Source organism: Sebastes fasciatus, chromosome 7 (assembly GCF_043250625.1).
Source record: "Sebastes fasciatus isolate fSebFas1 chromosome 7, fSebFas1.pri, whole genome shotgun sequence".
NCBI classification, from domain to species: Eukaryota; Metazoa; Chordata; class Actinopteri; order Perciformes; family Sebastidae; genus Sebastes; species Sebastes fasciatus.
Genome location: NC_133801.1, coordinates 30,274,889 through 30,289,858, shown reverse-complemented (window position 1 = coordinate 30,289,858; position 14,970 = coordinate 30,274,889). Strand labels below are relative to the sequence as shown.

The 14,970-nt window shown below is 43.0% G+C and overlaps 2 protein-coding genes across 3 annotated transcripts in view; both read right to left on the bottom strand.

Moving 5' to 3' along the window:
* The window catches only part of axl (AXL receptor tyrosine kinase), a 43,589-nt gene extending 41,111 nt beyond the window's left edge, over positions 1-2,478 (bottom strand). The window contains exon 1 of the mRNA XM_074640184.1: positions 1,858-2,478. Coding sequence (XP_074496285.1) covers positions 1,858-2,026 — 169 coding nt within the window. The 5' untranslated portion in view covers positions 2,027-2,478. The remainder of the gene's footprint in view (positions 1-1,857) is intronic.
* A 6,589-nt stretch (positions 2,479-9,067) lies between these two features.
* Positions 9,068-13,041, bottom strand: LOC141770824 (uncharacterized). 2 transcript variants are annotated; one of them, XM_074640672.1, is made up of 6 exons: positions 12,660-13,041; positions 12,041-12,459; positions 11,378-11,432; positions 11,200-11,277; positions 10,780-11,028; positions 9,068-10,213 (listed from the first exon to the last, which is right to left on the bottom strand). In XM_074640672.1, exons 1-6 carry the CDS (start codon positions 12,682-12,684, stop codon positions 9,672-9,674), a joined length of 1,368 nt encoding a protein of 455 aa, XP_074496773.1. In that variant the 5' UTR covers positions 12,685-13,041; the 3' UTR covers positions 9,068-9,671. The 2 variants fall into 2 exon arrangements, with proteins under 2 accessions (XP_074496773.1, XP_074496772.1); XM_074640671.1 differs by having other exon boundaries at positions 12,041-12,434.
* Between the last annotated feature and the right edge of the window lie 1,929 nt (positions 13,042-14,970).

Sequence of the window (14,970 nt, the reverse complement as noted above, 5' to 3'; positions counted from 1 at the left end):
GCTCAGAGGTAGAGCGGGTCGTCAACCAATCGGTAGGTCGGTAGTTCAATCCCCGGTTCCTCCAGTTCACATGTCAAAGTGTCCTTGGGCGAGATACTGAACCCCAAATTGCTCCCAAAGGCTGGGCCATTGGTGTGTGAATGAGTATTTAGATTAGATCCTGCAGGTTGGCACCTTGCATGGCAGCCTTTGCCATCAGTGTATGAATGTGTGTGTGTGAATGGGTGAATGTTGACATGTATGTAAAGCAATCTGAGTGGTCGGAAGACTAGAAAGGCGCTACATAAATGCAAGTCCATTTACCATTTACCATAATGGTGAAAACACATGAGCACATGAAACACATGAGCTGACAGGTGGAGGCCCATGTAGGGATCTTACATTCATCATTCAAAACACAAAATGGCCATTTATCATATAAAGAAAGTGGCCTCCCGGGTGGAAGTAACAAAAAAATAACTGAAGAAAAGGGAAGTGATGAAAATGTATGTGGATTGAAAAATAGAGTGATAAATTGTCAATTTGTTTGATTAACTTGATATACAATTTATTTGAAACAGTGTTGATCTGATAATAAACTGTCAACCGTTCATCTTTCACAACACCCAACTGACATTTACCGGTTACTGCACGCATTTTTTTGTCACTTGTTAGTGGCGATGCACCGATACCGATACCGGATCAGACCGGATAGGGCCGATACTGACTCAAACAGCTGGATCGGATATCGGGTACAATAGGGCCGATCTATTCAATTCAATTAGATTTTTATACAAACATAGAATTGAACTGGAATCTTAATTCTTGTTTAGTTTTGACCAATTTGTTGCTGCATTAAAAAGGTTTACAATTGAATTGAAGTTCCTGTTCATTTTGAAGATTTTTTTTACCAAGTTGCTGGTGGTGCTCAATTTTAATACAATTCAGTATATTTGTATTTATTTGTTACAATTTGTTTTGCAAAGTTAGGAAAGTAATGTTTAAGTCAAGGCTGATGTTGATCCCAGTCACTTCCACACAGTGAGGCATACAGCTTATTTAAACACTGGTATCAGATCAGTATACTCGGTATCAGCTGATACCCAAAGCCCAGGTATCAGTGCATCCCTACAGCAAAGTTGATTGTTGGAACAGATAAGGTCTTCTGAATGATGATTGACAGACACTGGTGTAAAATGAGCTGGCATGTAGACAGCATGAGTCAAACAATCTGTTTTTCTACAGAACCAAACAGCAGGTTTCTGCTTGTGAGTTTCTTAGTGTTGTGATTGTCTCTCTTCCCAGCAGGAGTTTATTTTAAGCCCTTGCTCTTTCCCTGCCTGGAATACATCTCCCAAAATTCCACAGCATTCCGGAAATGCCACAACTGGTGGGAATCCTGCATGCATGGTCTACCTGGTTTGTTCCCAGCTGCAGTAGTGTATGCAGAGATTTCATTCATGCTGCACCTGATCTCAAAAACATGATCTCTGCACTCCAAGGAAAACAAACCACCATCCTCCATCACTTCTTTTTAAACCTGCAGAATCAGCAGCTTCCAGTCACTTTTGAGTACAAGCCCGATTGAGCCAATAAAACTAATCTTCTACTTGTTTTTCTTTGATCACCTTGTTCTAAAAGGCTTTACGAGTGTAATGAATTCCTTCACGCTGGCCAGATGTTGAGCTCACTTTGCAGCTGTGGTCTCACTCACCACCCCAAAGCAAATGCATTTAATGAGTTAGTGAGCAGAAGGCTGACTGGGCTAATTGCTCATTACCATGTTGTTCCTCACACTGTGAAATGTGTAACAAATAACAGTTTGTTAGTCAGATTGGATTAAAAACAGTCTGCTGCTCGGTGCCAGTGAAAGCTTACCTGTCAGTGATCCGCCACTAACTGGCCTCCAAGCAGAGAAAAGCACGATGAGGATCGAGAACCAGCATCTATTAGACCCCTTCATGGTTGTTCTTGACTTTAGATCGCGTGTGAAAATGTGCTTGATGAGTAGAAGAGCAGTCATCTTGGGAACATCAGCGGACTCCATCACCTCATCATCTCAGCAGCTCAACGATCCAGAAAGTTGTGCTGTGTGTGGAAACGTTTTCTTCTTTTGAAGCGCAAAAGAGTGATTTATCCAAAGATGAAACCAAAGTAAAGCTGATCCCGTCGTTTCACTTCCTTTTTTTAAGGAAACACAGTGTAAAAAAAAAAAAAAGAAGACAAATCCTCCGCGCTGCGTAAAAGTCTTGTAGCGTTTTCTCCTCGCTGTTGTTTTGGTTGATCCCGATAGTGTCCACCACCCAAAAGAGCGCACAGCAAAACGCGCTCCAAACTTTCCCTGATTATCTTGTCCAAGAAGTCTATTAGTAGAAACCTGAAGGAGTATTTTTAAACCAGTGTTTCCTGCAGTCTGCCGTCCCCACCGGTTCCCTCAGACTCACTCACACATTCCCCTCTCTGCCTCTCTCTTTTCCCTCTCCCCCTGAGAAACACCATTCAAATTCCTCAACTCAAGTTCTTTCCACCCTCCTCCTCCTCCTCTTCCTCCTCCTCCTCCTCCTGAGTCTCCCTCCTTTTCTCCTGGGATGTGAGAAACCCTGCGGCATGCTGATTGTCTCCACACAATCCCCCATTCGCTTTTTAATTACACACGGATCCCCAGGAGTTGTAAATAGACCAGTAAATCAGACGTTTCCCTCCAGAAACTAAGTCTAGATGTGTCAGACTGACCTGCGCACTGCAACATGCTTGAATGGATCAATAGATAACATTCAGTACAACAGCCACAGAGAGGTTATAAATTAGTTTGTTTACTTGTGAATGAAAGTGACACAGTGAGTTAAAACTTATTAAAGGGCAGTAACTCACTTTGCTTTACCTGTATCACTTGTTTAGCCTATAATCAATTCGTTCTCACATTAGATACATTCATGTTAATATTTTCTGTTTCTCTTTTTATTTGTGGATATCTATCAATTGTGCCCTGGTTTAATTTTACCTTTTTGCCCTAGGCAAAATTCGGATTTGGAGCCGCCCCTTGCAGGCAGCTCCTCTAGGGTTGGGCAACAGACATCACAATGATTTTAAGTATGTGTATATATTATATTATAAATCAACAATTGGTCCCTGATTTTGTTGGTGTAAGATAGAGGTTTGTTTTTTTAGAGGGCGTCCAGCGCCCCCCAGAAGGTGTCGCCCTAGGCAACCGCCTATAACGCCTATAAGCCGGCCCTGTTTACCTGCATGTTGTAAACTGTAAGCTGTTTATAGTTGATATTGTTTCATGGTGTCTTGTTTAATAAATGTATGATTTTCTTCTGTTTTTGCATTATTGTTTTTTTTCTTATTATGTTTAGGGTCAAAACATTTGATTAATTTGTTTTGTTAATGTAAAAACAAAAGATTAAAGGGAGAGTGTGTAGGATTTGGCGGCATGTAGAGGTGTGGTTGCAGATTGCAGCCAACTGAATACCCCTCCGCTCACCCCTCCCTTTCAAACACTGCGGTAATGTGAGCCGCAGCTTGATGGGCTGTCACTAGACACTCGGCACCTGATTGGACAAACACTGTCCGTCGTGGGCTGCTGCTCCCAGCTTTCAAACGGGAACCAACATGGCGGCTCGTTTGTAAAATTTCTTCTCTTATATCATGAAAATTATTCACCGAAATGTTTCTGAAAACATTTTATGAAATAAGCTGAATCTGTCTAGATTGACATCGGTTAGTTTTCAAAGTTTCTAAGGAGTTTCCAGAAGCGGCAAGTCGCGCCAGACGCCCCTGATTTGCATAAAGTAGCCTAGACCTCGAATGAATGCAAATGAGGAGTGGCCAAGGTGACGCCCGTCTCTCGATTCGCGCTGCCACGCTACCAGAATGCATTGCACGGCTGCTTGCATAAACAATCAATGGGAAGCGTGGACAGGACGTAGGCTGTGGACACGTACCATAAGGCTCACGTTAGCGCAGTTTACCACTAATAAAAACATGATTCTTAGTTTCAAGTGCTTATACACTAATGAAAACGTAGTTATGAATATTATTTTCCTTTTCTGCTTATAGATCCCCTGAAATCTTAAACACTGCACCTCAAATCAAATATCTCTTCGACTTCTTGAAAGGAGTGGTTTAATAACTTGGTTAATAACCAAAAAGCCTTCCAGTGAATTTCACCCATTGGCCTATAAACTAAATATGTCAAGTTACTTTAAAAATGTTTAACATGTTTCAACCTTTATTTAAACAGATGTCTTATTTATCAAGAGGCTGGGAAAAAGGGAAGAGACTAAAAATTTACAAGAGTAAAGTAATCTTCAGACTATTCTGTTTGTATTTGCTACTCCACATAAGCACGATTATGTCATCAGAATGTCTGGAGATTTGTTTGAACCCACCGTTTCAGCCCAAACAGACTGAAGCATCATCAGCTGTAGTCTAAATAAATGCTGCTGTCCCTGATACCCATCAGACGAAGGAAAGGGGGCTTGTTGTGTTGTTGTAGACTGTGACTGTCTGAGGTGATTATTGTGTGTATTTGGACAGAGGTGGTGCTGGCGCTCGCTGCCTGGGAGAAGGCCCTGCAGAGTTCACATACCATTCATGAATAATTGATTTGCTGCTGTTTTTTTTTTTTCTCTTTTCTTTTCCCATGAAAATGATGGGAGGTGCTGGGACTCAGGTTGAGAAGACCTGGGTCCCACTGGCCCTTTAAGAGTGGCTCTGTGGACAGTGTTGTGTTCCCAGGGTCTTTAATGGAGACAGAGAGGGACTGAGAAAGACCCCATTGTATATGCTCTCTTTTCAATAGGAGCTTGAGCAATGGTGCTCTCGCTGCTCCCAGATAGAAGCACAGAGAGAGAGGCAGGGAGGGAGGGAGGAGGGTCACCGAGGGGGTCCTGTACAAGAAAGAGGGGTGTTCTACTCCAAAACACAAAGTTTTTGGGGCTGGATGGGCCTGGAAGGAGTGAATGTTTGGGTTTTGAGGGGGATGGGCATCAGCTTCGCAGGACTCAGTCAGTGTTTAGGTTTTGGCCACGCCGAAATCCAGCAAACCTGATTCACCGAACGGCGAGACTTAAAGACTTAGATGAAGCTAAAGTGGATTAACAGAGTTGAAAGCACGTGCTTTCAGTTATAAAAAACGACAAAACAAGTCATATGGACACCTATTATTATGTTCTCACACAAAGACAGACTGCAGTGGTAATATCCCTGTTAGTCTCCACTGCCTGCTTAACAAAAAAAACCTGTTAGTTTGGAAGGAGAGTCCCTCTTGGCTGCGAGACATGGGAAACACCTTCCTCCTGCTCTCCCAGCTACACGCTAACAATGAGCTAACTTCTTCTTCATCATCATCATCTTCTTCTGCTTCTTCTTCATCTTCTTCGTACTGCAGCCAGATAAACTGCTGCCCCCCAACCTGTTGATACATCACAAGGACAATATAATGACACGTGACTGCCTAAAGTTTACAGGTGCTCTTCTGCTCCCTGCTGGTGATAAACCCTCAGACTCACATGAGACTAACACTCCTTGAAAGAAATGACAGGAACTCACAGACATAGAGTAAATACATTGTTATGTTACATTCAAATCTTAACTTGTGTACTAAGTTCTAGAAAATGCATCCATTCCTCAACTACAAGAGTAAAATACTGCTTTTACATTAAAGCTGCAGTAGGCAGTATATTTTTGGCATCATTGGGCAAAAATGCCATAATAACCTTTCAGCATATTGTAATTCAAGTGTTTTGAGAGAAAACTAGACTTCTGCACCTCCTCATGGCTCTGTTTTCACGCTTTAGAGTATCTAGCCCGTGACGGGAGACTTTGACCAATCACAGGTCATTTCAGAGAGAGAGCGTTCCTATTGGCTGTGCTCCGGCTGGTGGGCGGTGCTTGGTATTTCTTTAACTGATCTCAACACGGCTGCTTGGTCACAAACTTTCTCATTTTACAGCACACTACAAGATGTTTCTGAAAACCTTTGAGGCAAGAAATAGGCATTACAGTAACAGAATATTGATTCATATTCGATTATCGCTGCCTAGTTTGACCGTTTGATCGGCGTTTACGAGTGACTGACTCGTGGCTCTCATAGACGGCAGCTGGACGGCAGACTCCAGATCAGCTGTGATTGGTTGTTTTCCTCCGGTCTTTTGCAAATGTCATTAGGAGCACAAGAGCACACAGAGGAACATTATTTTTTTTTCAGATTACCTGTCTCATGCACTTCTGTTAGGATATGTTGACTGTTTTATAAAAATAACTTTTTTTAATCATATTTGCTCCATTTTTACCGAATGCAGCTTTAATGCACGAGTAATAATAATCTAGTCATCATATTGGTTCAAATAAACCATTACCAAATCTCAGTATCATTTATAAAATTGAAATTCAATATTAACAAACATAATCAAACAACATTATTAAAATTCTAATTCAAATGACCTGTGGCGTTTATTTGCTATGCTGAGCTGACCATAGACAGACTCCATCTCCTCCTCTCGTAGGTCTACAGCGCCATCCACTGGTGCTACCAAGGAACTGGCAGCATTGAAGCCTGGCTCAAATAGGGAGAATGTACACAATTCTGTAGGTTTCCATGTTTTCAGATCATATACACTCGATAAAGGTTTATCCTTAGGAACTGGTAGGGCCTATGAATACATCACTCTACTCACCATGTAAACACTCTGTGCTGTCATGTCACCCAATGTGTTGTGGAGGTAAAACTTTTAGAATTTATAAAAATATATTATTGATCACAAATGTATAAAATCATTGCTAAAAATTATGTTATAATCCCCAGCCTACAATATTGTCCACCATCTGTGTGTGTGTCCCCGACTTGACCTCACCTTGCCCATCTGCATGGCTAATAAGACTGTATCCATCTGCCTGGCCACCTCACAAGTTGATAAGACTGCACCTGTGTTTTCACACAAACACACGCACGCACGCACGCACGCACGCACGCACGCACGCACACGCACACACACACACACGCACACACGCACACATTCTCTCACTAAAACCCAGCTGAGACCTGATACCAATAAAAATAACACCACTATAACAAAAGGAGGAGCCTGACTTTCAAGGTTCCCCGAAATCATATATAAGACTGTGTTTGCTGAACCTTTTTTAGTCTGTTTTGCCGGCTCAGGCTCGGGTTGGATTGTGTTTCTGTCTAATCGAATATTTAATCATGTAATCCTGAGCATAATCATGTGTGATTCTTTTGTTGTTTTTAGAGATAATTTACTCATATGTAATTTACTCATGTGCTAGCTTACTTCAAATCATGGAAACCACATAAACCTCGGCAAGGTGCTAAGTGACCTCAGTTGTGCCCTTAAAATGACTGATGTATGATGTTACATGCTTATATTTACACAGGTTGATTTATGTGGGACTTTACAGTCCCAAAGGGAGGACATTTTTAATGTCGTGGCAAAATATTTCAGACCTTGGGCCAAATGATGTATAAAAACCTTGATCAAGTTTCTTCAAAAATCAATGTTCAAGTGGTCAAAAAGTCAACACAGGACACTCAAATAGCTCTCTGGAGATGTTCAAGTGAGTTGCAAAAAGCAATGATTTTATACATTTGTGATCAATAACATATTTCTATAAGTTCTAAAAGTTTTTCTTCCACAGTGTCCCCCTAAATATAGTGACAGTAGTGGGAATTAAAAATAGTAGAAATAAATGATGAATCCAAACCAGGGAAAATGTATTTTGTGATAGCCTTCAGAACAGAAACCGCCTGCAGAGCACAGTCAAAGTCTGCTCCAAAATTATTGGACTTGCTGTTAGAGCTCTCTCCACCCTATGCAAGCAGCAGATGTTAAGGTCAGCCGGCAGGATCTTACAGGACCCCTCACACGTCCTGTTCCCTGCATTTGAGTGGCTCCCCTCAGGACACCGGCTTTGATGCCCAGGCTGCAGGACACAGAGGAGAAGGGCAACCTTTGTCCCCAAGGCTGTCCTGCTCCTCAACTCCCAACCATCCCTGTCCCTCTATCCGTTTACTGTGTATACTGCACTATTTTGCACTATTTTAAGTATTTTACTAGTATTAGTACTATATTAGTATCTTTATTTTTAACTTTCAAGATGTTTAAAAATTTCCTGTGTTGTGTTGTTAATTGTACTACTCTACGAGCCTCTACAATTGCCCCTTGGGGACAAATAAAGTGATTTGAATTGAATTGAATTGAATTGAATATAAAAATGTATTTTTATTTGCACAATAACACTTGCTTACAGTCTTGGCTATCAGTTATATCAAATACATGAAAAATATATGGATTTTTCTTTTCATAAGGAAAGATCTTATCCCACGATAATTTATTTTTGTTCCCAATAGTGGTGATGATGTGAGGGCTTTGGTTTAGGACCCAGAAGCAGACACAGACACAGCTGGATGGTGGTTGAAAGTCAGGTGGATTTATTATAATAAAGGTGGTGAGGGCGCTGGAGAAGGCAGGGGACAGGCAGGCTGTTGAGCAGGGTGGAGTAGCTGGAGGAATGAGCTGCGGCGGCGTGAGGATGGCTCGATGGGAGGCTGGCACTGGAATCCAGAAGACAGGAGAACACAATGTTAATACTAGAAGCACTAGGAAACACAAGAATAACTCTGGTAATTATAGTACAGAGCGGCCGAGAGAATACCAACTGGTAGGCAGAACAATCTGGCGAGGACTGGCAGGAAAGCTGGTGTTCTTGTACTGTGGGTTGATTAGGTGATTGTTGACAGGTGCAGAGTGCAGAGTGGAGAGTGAGACCAGGTGCCTGATGAGGAAGCCGCGCCCCTGCCACACCCACACAGACAGGCAGGGGAGGAGGAGACCCAGGGGAAGCAGAACACCGGAAAACTACTGGAGTCACGGCCAGAGCCGTGACAGATGATCCTTGGGCTTAAAGGAATAGTTTGCCACTCTCATATCTGTCCATGAAGTATGACGCTAAGCTAGCATCATGAAGTAAAATTACGCTAGCTTAGCTTAGCACAAAGACTGGAAACAGAGCTTGGCTCTGTCCAAAGGTAACTAATCCACCTACCAGCACCTCTAAAAGCAGATGCTGCAACGTAATATTACAGGAATGTCAGTAGTAATATCGGTCAGGGTACTAAAGTATAATCCGTACATTTCATTAACCCGCGCTTATAGTCTGATAGTCTGTAAATCCGACAGAATAGAGTGGAGCACAGAAGCCGGTTCCATGCTGAGAGGCAGACAAGCGCTTGCGTCTGCGTACACACTGCTGAAAGAATGTGGCCATATGTTGCCCAGACCACCTCTGAATGTGGTCTGAGCAATCGGATCTCAATGTGTCCTCAAAGCGTCTTGAATGCGTTCACACCTGTACTTAGAGCTGTCACCCAGGACGCAAGTCAATGCCAGGTCTGAACAGGGCCAGAGACAAAACAAGGAGTCCCTCTGCCACCTATTCTTCACATGTTACATTACAGAGGACTCTCTGGCCCGATCCCAAACCAGTGGGGGTTGTTTGGTTGAAGGCTGTGTCCTGGGGAGAGAGTCAATTGCAGAGGTCATGCAAAGCGTTGAAAGAGGCAGCCAAGAGTCCTTCAAGATGCAAAATTAGCCTTTCAAATGACAGCCAAAGATCACACACTCCGGGGAGCAGTGGGTGTGTTTCTGATGCTGCCATTGAAGGGTTTTTTATTCAGCCAAAGTCTCCTGTCCTGCTTGCCCAGAGGGAAACATCCCAGGAATCCCCAGATCTGGAAGGGAAGCCAAGGTGGAGCAGGACGATCCAAAACTGGACACCAGGCCAGAGTCTGAGTCCGACACAGCCAGCTCCTCAAACTTCTGGATCACTTTCCTCACCGACTGGAAGGGAATCTCCCTGCGCCACCGGCCACCGCCAGCCCCACAAGGCCCCCTGTAGGCCGAGTCCTTGCTGAGGAACACATGAGGGGGAGGAGGGAGGCCGCAGCGCAGCCTCAGTCGACCCTGGCCTAGGCCCAGAGCCGGGACAACTCCAGCAGGGTCGAAGCGCGTAGGCAGCGTAGCTAGGTGCTCCCGGGTCAGAGGGTTGTGGAAGCTCAGCGCGCCCCCTCCAATGTTAAGGAAGACTCCAAGGGTTTTGATCTGAGGCGGGACAGTGCAGAGACGTTCCCGGCTCCCATCATACACTGCACAAAAACACAAGCCCTGCCTTTCAAGCCACCAGACGCCAGAACCATCCGGTGATCTCACACCTGAGAGACAGGAAAAGGGAAGTTTCATATTCACTGTGCACATTTTACGGATTAGCAGCCTTTACAAAAGGCTAAGATTAACCATACGTCCTGCATGTTTCTTTCACTATATTCTATCAAGCCAACAAGTTGAAAATCATTGGTTTTAGCCATGCTAGTAGCGGATGGCAATGTAGGTTTGTTGGTTGGTTGACTGCTTTGGTCTACATAGAAATATGTCAGCAACTATTGGATGGAGTGACATGAAATTTTGTGCAGACATTCACAATCCTCAGAGGACAAATCCTAGAGACTCAAGTGATCTTTGATATAGCTTCTCGGACATTTTTAGTTTTTAGTGAAATTTCCCGGTAACTGTTCTATAAAATTTGGTAAAAAAAAGAGGGAAGAATGGTCAATGGTCTAACAACTTGGTGGCACTATGAACTATGAAGTTGTGTCTGATGACAGTGCACATGTGTGTATACATATGAGCATGGGTTTAAACAAGCACAGTCTTGCTGACTAACAGTGAGTCTGGAAACAATACACACATTGGCGTTGAGCCAACCAAAACAAACTCTTACCGATCCTGTAGATGGAGCTGTTACAGACATCCACCTCCCAGTAATACTGTCCTCGTGCAATGACAACATCAGCGCAGACCTGGGGGAGGGCCAGTGTAACTTCGGGGTCAGAGGTCGCTGATCTCCTGACCTTGTTGTCCGGAGGTGGACCAGGAGGAGGGCCCTCTTCTCGGTAGGTGACGGTGAGGGAGGAGTCGGAAAGATGGAGCGATGGAGGGACAGTTGAACGGTCCAGAGCAAAACATAGTCCTAAAAATCGACCAGAGGAGAGGTGAACAGATGCAAGGAGATAATATTTTTTAGCTTTTTATAATAGTAATCCATGCAATCAAAAATATTGCTCATCTGCCATACACCTTAACCTATTTATATTAAATGTATTTAGTTAGGGCATTAAAAGCATCGTGCGTGATTCCTGACCGAAGACAGACCGCTCCATCTCCTCCTCTCGTAGGTCTACATCCACCGGTACTACTGAGGAACTGGCAGCATTGGAGCCTGGGTCAAATTGGGAGAGTGTACACAATTCTGTAGGAACATAGATAAAGGTTTATTCTTAGAAACTGGTTAGAAACTATTAATACATCACTATACTCACCATGTAAACCGCTCTTTGCTGTCATGTCACCTGCATCCCGGCAGTATGTGTCCCCCTAAATATAGTGACGGTATGAATTAAATATAGAAGACAGAAGTTGTGAATCCAAACCAGGAACACATCTTGCCTAGAATGAAAATGTATTTCGTGAAACTAAACAAATACATGCCCACTTTATGATAATCACATGCAGTTTGGGGCAAGTCATAGTCAAGTCAGCACACTGACACACTGACAGCTGTTGTTGACTGTTGGGCTTGACTTTGCCATGTTTTTATGCTAAATGCAGTACCTGTGAGGGTTTCTGTCATTGTTTTGTGTTGTTAATTGATTTCCAGTAATAAATATATACATACATTTGAATAAAGCAGCATATTTCTCCACTCCAATGTTGATAAGAGTATTAAACCCCCCTTTAAGGTACGTTTTGAACAGATAAAAAATGTGTGATTAATTTGCAGTTAAATAATTGAATTGATTGACAGCCCTAGTTTTCATATACTGAGAAATTGTACAGCCCACCTACACATGGACCAGTATAAAGTTTAGCATTTTAATACTTATACTACATATATTTATAATGTATATATAATCTTCTAATTATATAATCTCTAATATATTATAATCTTTAGAGCTCTCTCTGATTAGTTTAGATCACTTTACCTGCACATATTGAAGGTGATCTTCAGAAGCTCCCTCCTTGGTGCCGGTCTCCCTGCTGACACATGCGGTACTCAGGGTGGGATGTTCTGGGAGACAGGAAGTGGCAGATGACCAGGTCCAGCATGGCAGCTCCACAGGATGTCGACAGCATGGGCACAGCACAGAGCAGACCGGCAGGCCGACGCCACGGTGAGGAGACTGACCTGATCTTATTCCCTCTCCGGCTGCTATGCAGTGACCACACATGGTGTGAGAGCACGGCAGGAACAGGACGATGTCATAGCTCTGGTCGCAAGCAGGACAGAGGGAGAGCTGCTGCAAACAATCTTTTTCCTCATCTTCCTCCCTGTTAGACTTTACTGCCTCCACGTCCAGAAGCTTCTGCTCCCTGTGTCTTCTCCGGGGATACACTGACATTACTGACAATTAAATACATTCTTTAAATACCATTGCTTCTTCGACTTTCTCATATCCTGTCTTGTGAAAAAAGTCAGCAAAGTACATCTCTTTGTCCGCGTTTCCTTTGGTCATCCAGTTTTGCTTCACAATTAAGATAAAGGCCAAACAACATGAACAAAACAATCCACATTTCTGTTTATTCCCAATATGGAAGCAATACCTGACTGTGTATATCCAGCTATCATCTTCAGTAAGCAAGGCCTCAGTTAGTATAGAAGCAGCATCAACCATCCATTCTTCCAGAAAAAGAGAGACACGGGCGGCATCTTATTATCAAGATATCCTTTTGTTAGAAAATCACACACTTCCTGCGAGTAGAGATATCCCACTGTGGCGAAAAAAGTTCACTCTTCTCTAACAGACGTCGGCAGACTGCAGAACACTGTTGAACAGATATTAAGAAATCCTCCTGTTGTTCCATCCTCTCTGTCTCCCAGCTAACTGTTGTTGGTGAAATAGATAGAATGGCCTGAGAGCAGATAAAAGACAGAGAGGGTTGTAGAGAGAACAGAGAGAGAGAGAGAGAGGAGCCCAGCCTTTTAAAAGGTACTCATTGCTTGGTGTTGCCATGGTAATGGCTCTTCCCATAGAGACGCACAACTGCAAGATAATGTGCTGCATTGAACCCTTGTGTGCACACACACATCTGAATGTTAACAAAGAGCTCATTACTGCCATGAGCACGAGCCACGCCACTTAGACAAAACCTCTGGGACACCGGTGTATAGACAAATAACACACACACACATTATCTCCTCCTGGTCTGGATGCTCTGCTCTCCTGTTCAGATGCTTACGGGGGATTATCAATGATGGTCCACCCTCAGGATTACATGATGTTAATGTGAAAGATATATTTGACACAGATCTTTGTAATTCACTACTGGTGAGAAGGAGACGGCTCATTGTTACCTCGCCTTGACTACAATGTAGGGGGCAGATCTGAGGTCAGTGTTGGGAGGGCTTTCAAATACTGTGGATGGTAAAAGGGTGAGCACTTCCTGGGTGGATCATGTGAGAAAAAAATAGATAATTGTGGCTTTGGATGACATTTTGGCATTAGGTAAAAAACAAACTATGTTTTTCCCTAAACCTAACTAAGTGTTTTTTTTTGCCTAGACTTAAAGAAGTTGTAGTTTTATTGTCTAAACCGACATAAGTTGTAGTTTTGTTGCTTAAACCTAAAGAAGATGTAGTTTTGTTGCCTAAACCTAAATATGTTGTAGTTTTGTTGCTTAAACCTAAAGAAACCTTTTTGTTTGTATTCAAAATGTAACGTTTCATTCAGTTTTACATGTTAGAACGTGTTGCTCACTTGTTTCACTTTTATAACCTAGTAGGCGTAGTAGGCCCCTAATGACCCACATCTACGGTGCTTATAATGACTGATAACATCTATTTAATGGCCTGATAACAGTCGAATTGGGTGCAAGACCTGACTTACTTATCTGCCCAAACTAAGGTAGACATTTAATATTGTCGTACAGGCGTTTTCACACCTGTAGTTCGTTTGCTTTGGTCCGAATCAGGGAACAATTTGTTACAATGTTGCATATTGCCTTGAGTTTGCTTTGTGTTCACACGGCAGCATTTACAAGCGGACCACAATTTTGGTGCGCAAAGTAATTGCTCTCTAGTTGGTCCCAATCAGACCCAATTGCCTGAGTTTATACAAATCCCTCCCTCAGTCCCAATCTAGATCTTCTCCAGAGATGTCCACAATGTTCAAGAATCTCCTGGCAGCGCCCAGCACCATCTTAATCCTTTCTGACTTCCCCTATATTTTAACAGCACAATTCAGAACCATGGCAATAAATGCAAAAGGTCTTTTCATGTCCATGCAGATAATTTGATCAGTTCCATGTACTGCCACCATTTCGTCATTTCTCTCCTTTCTCTAAGCAGCTTCAGGATATGACAAGCCCTCACATGCTTGGATCTTAATCACTTTCACTCACCCCGTCATGGACACCCTTTACTGGGAATTCACCTTCAAATGTCAAACACACCGAATTACTGTCCTCCTTCCTCCTTCTCCTCTTGTTGGAATCACGTCAGTCTTCGTACCTCAGACACACCTGCAATATCCCGAAAAGACTCACTTCCTTCTTCCTTACTTCAGATCTGAGAGGGAAGCAAGTCACACAGCTATAGTCTTCAAATACAGAGACAAACTTTCCAGCCACAAGTGGATCCCTGAAAATCCCATCTCTTTTTGTAAAAGCCATCATTCCAACAATATATGTCTCCTCTTTCCTCATTGACTGACTGTTATCACTTGAATTACTACTCCTCTTTCTTTTATTTTCAGGTCCTCTCGTGTCCTCGTTTTCAATTTTGCTCTCTGTGTCCTGCTCTGACACCATCTCCGCCATCTTCTTTGACTCGGGTCCTCAATTCCTAAATCAGAGTCCTTGACCAGATCACAAACTCTTAAGACGTGCTCCTGTTACTGACAGGAGCACGTGCGGA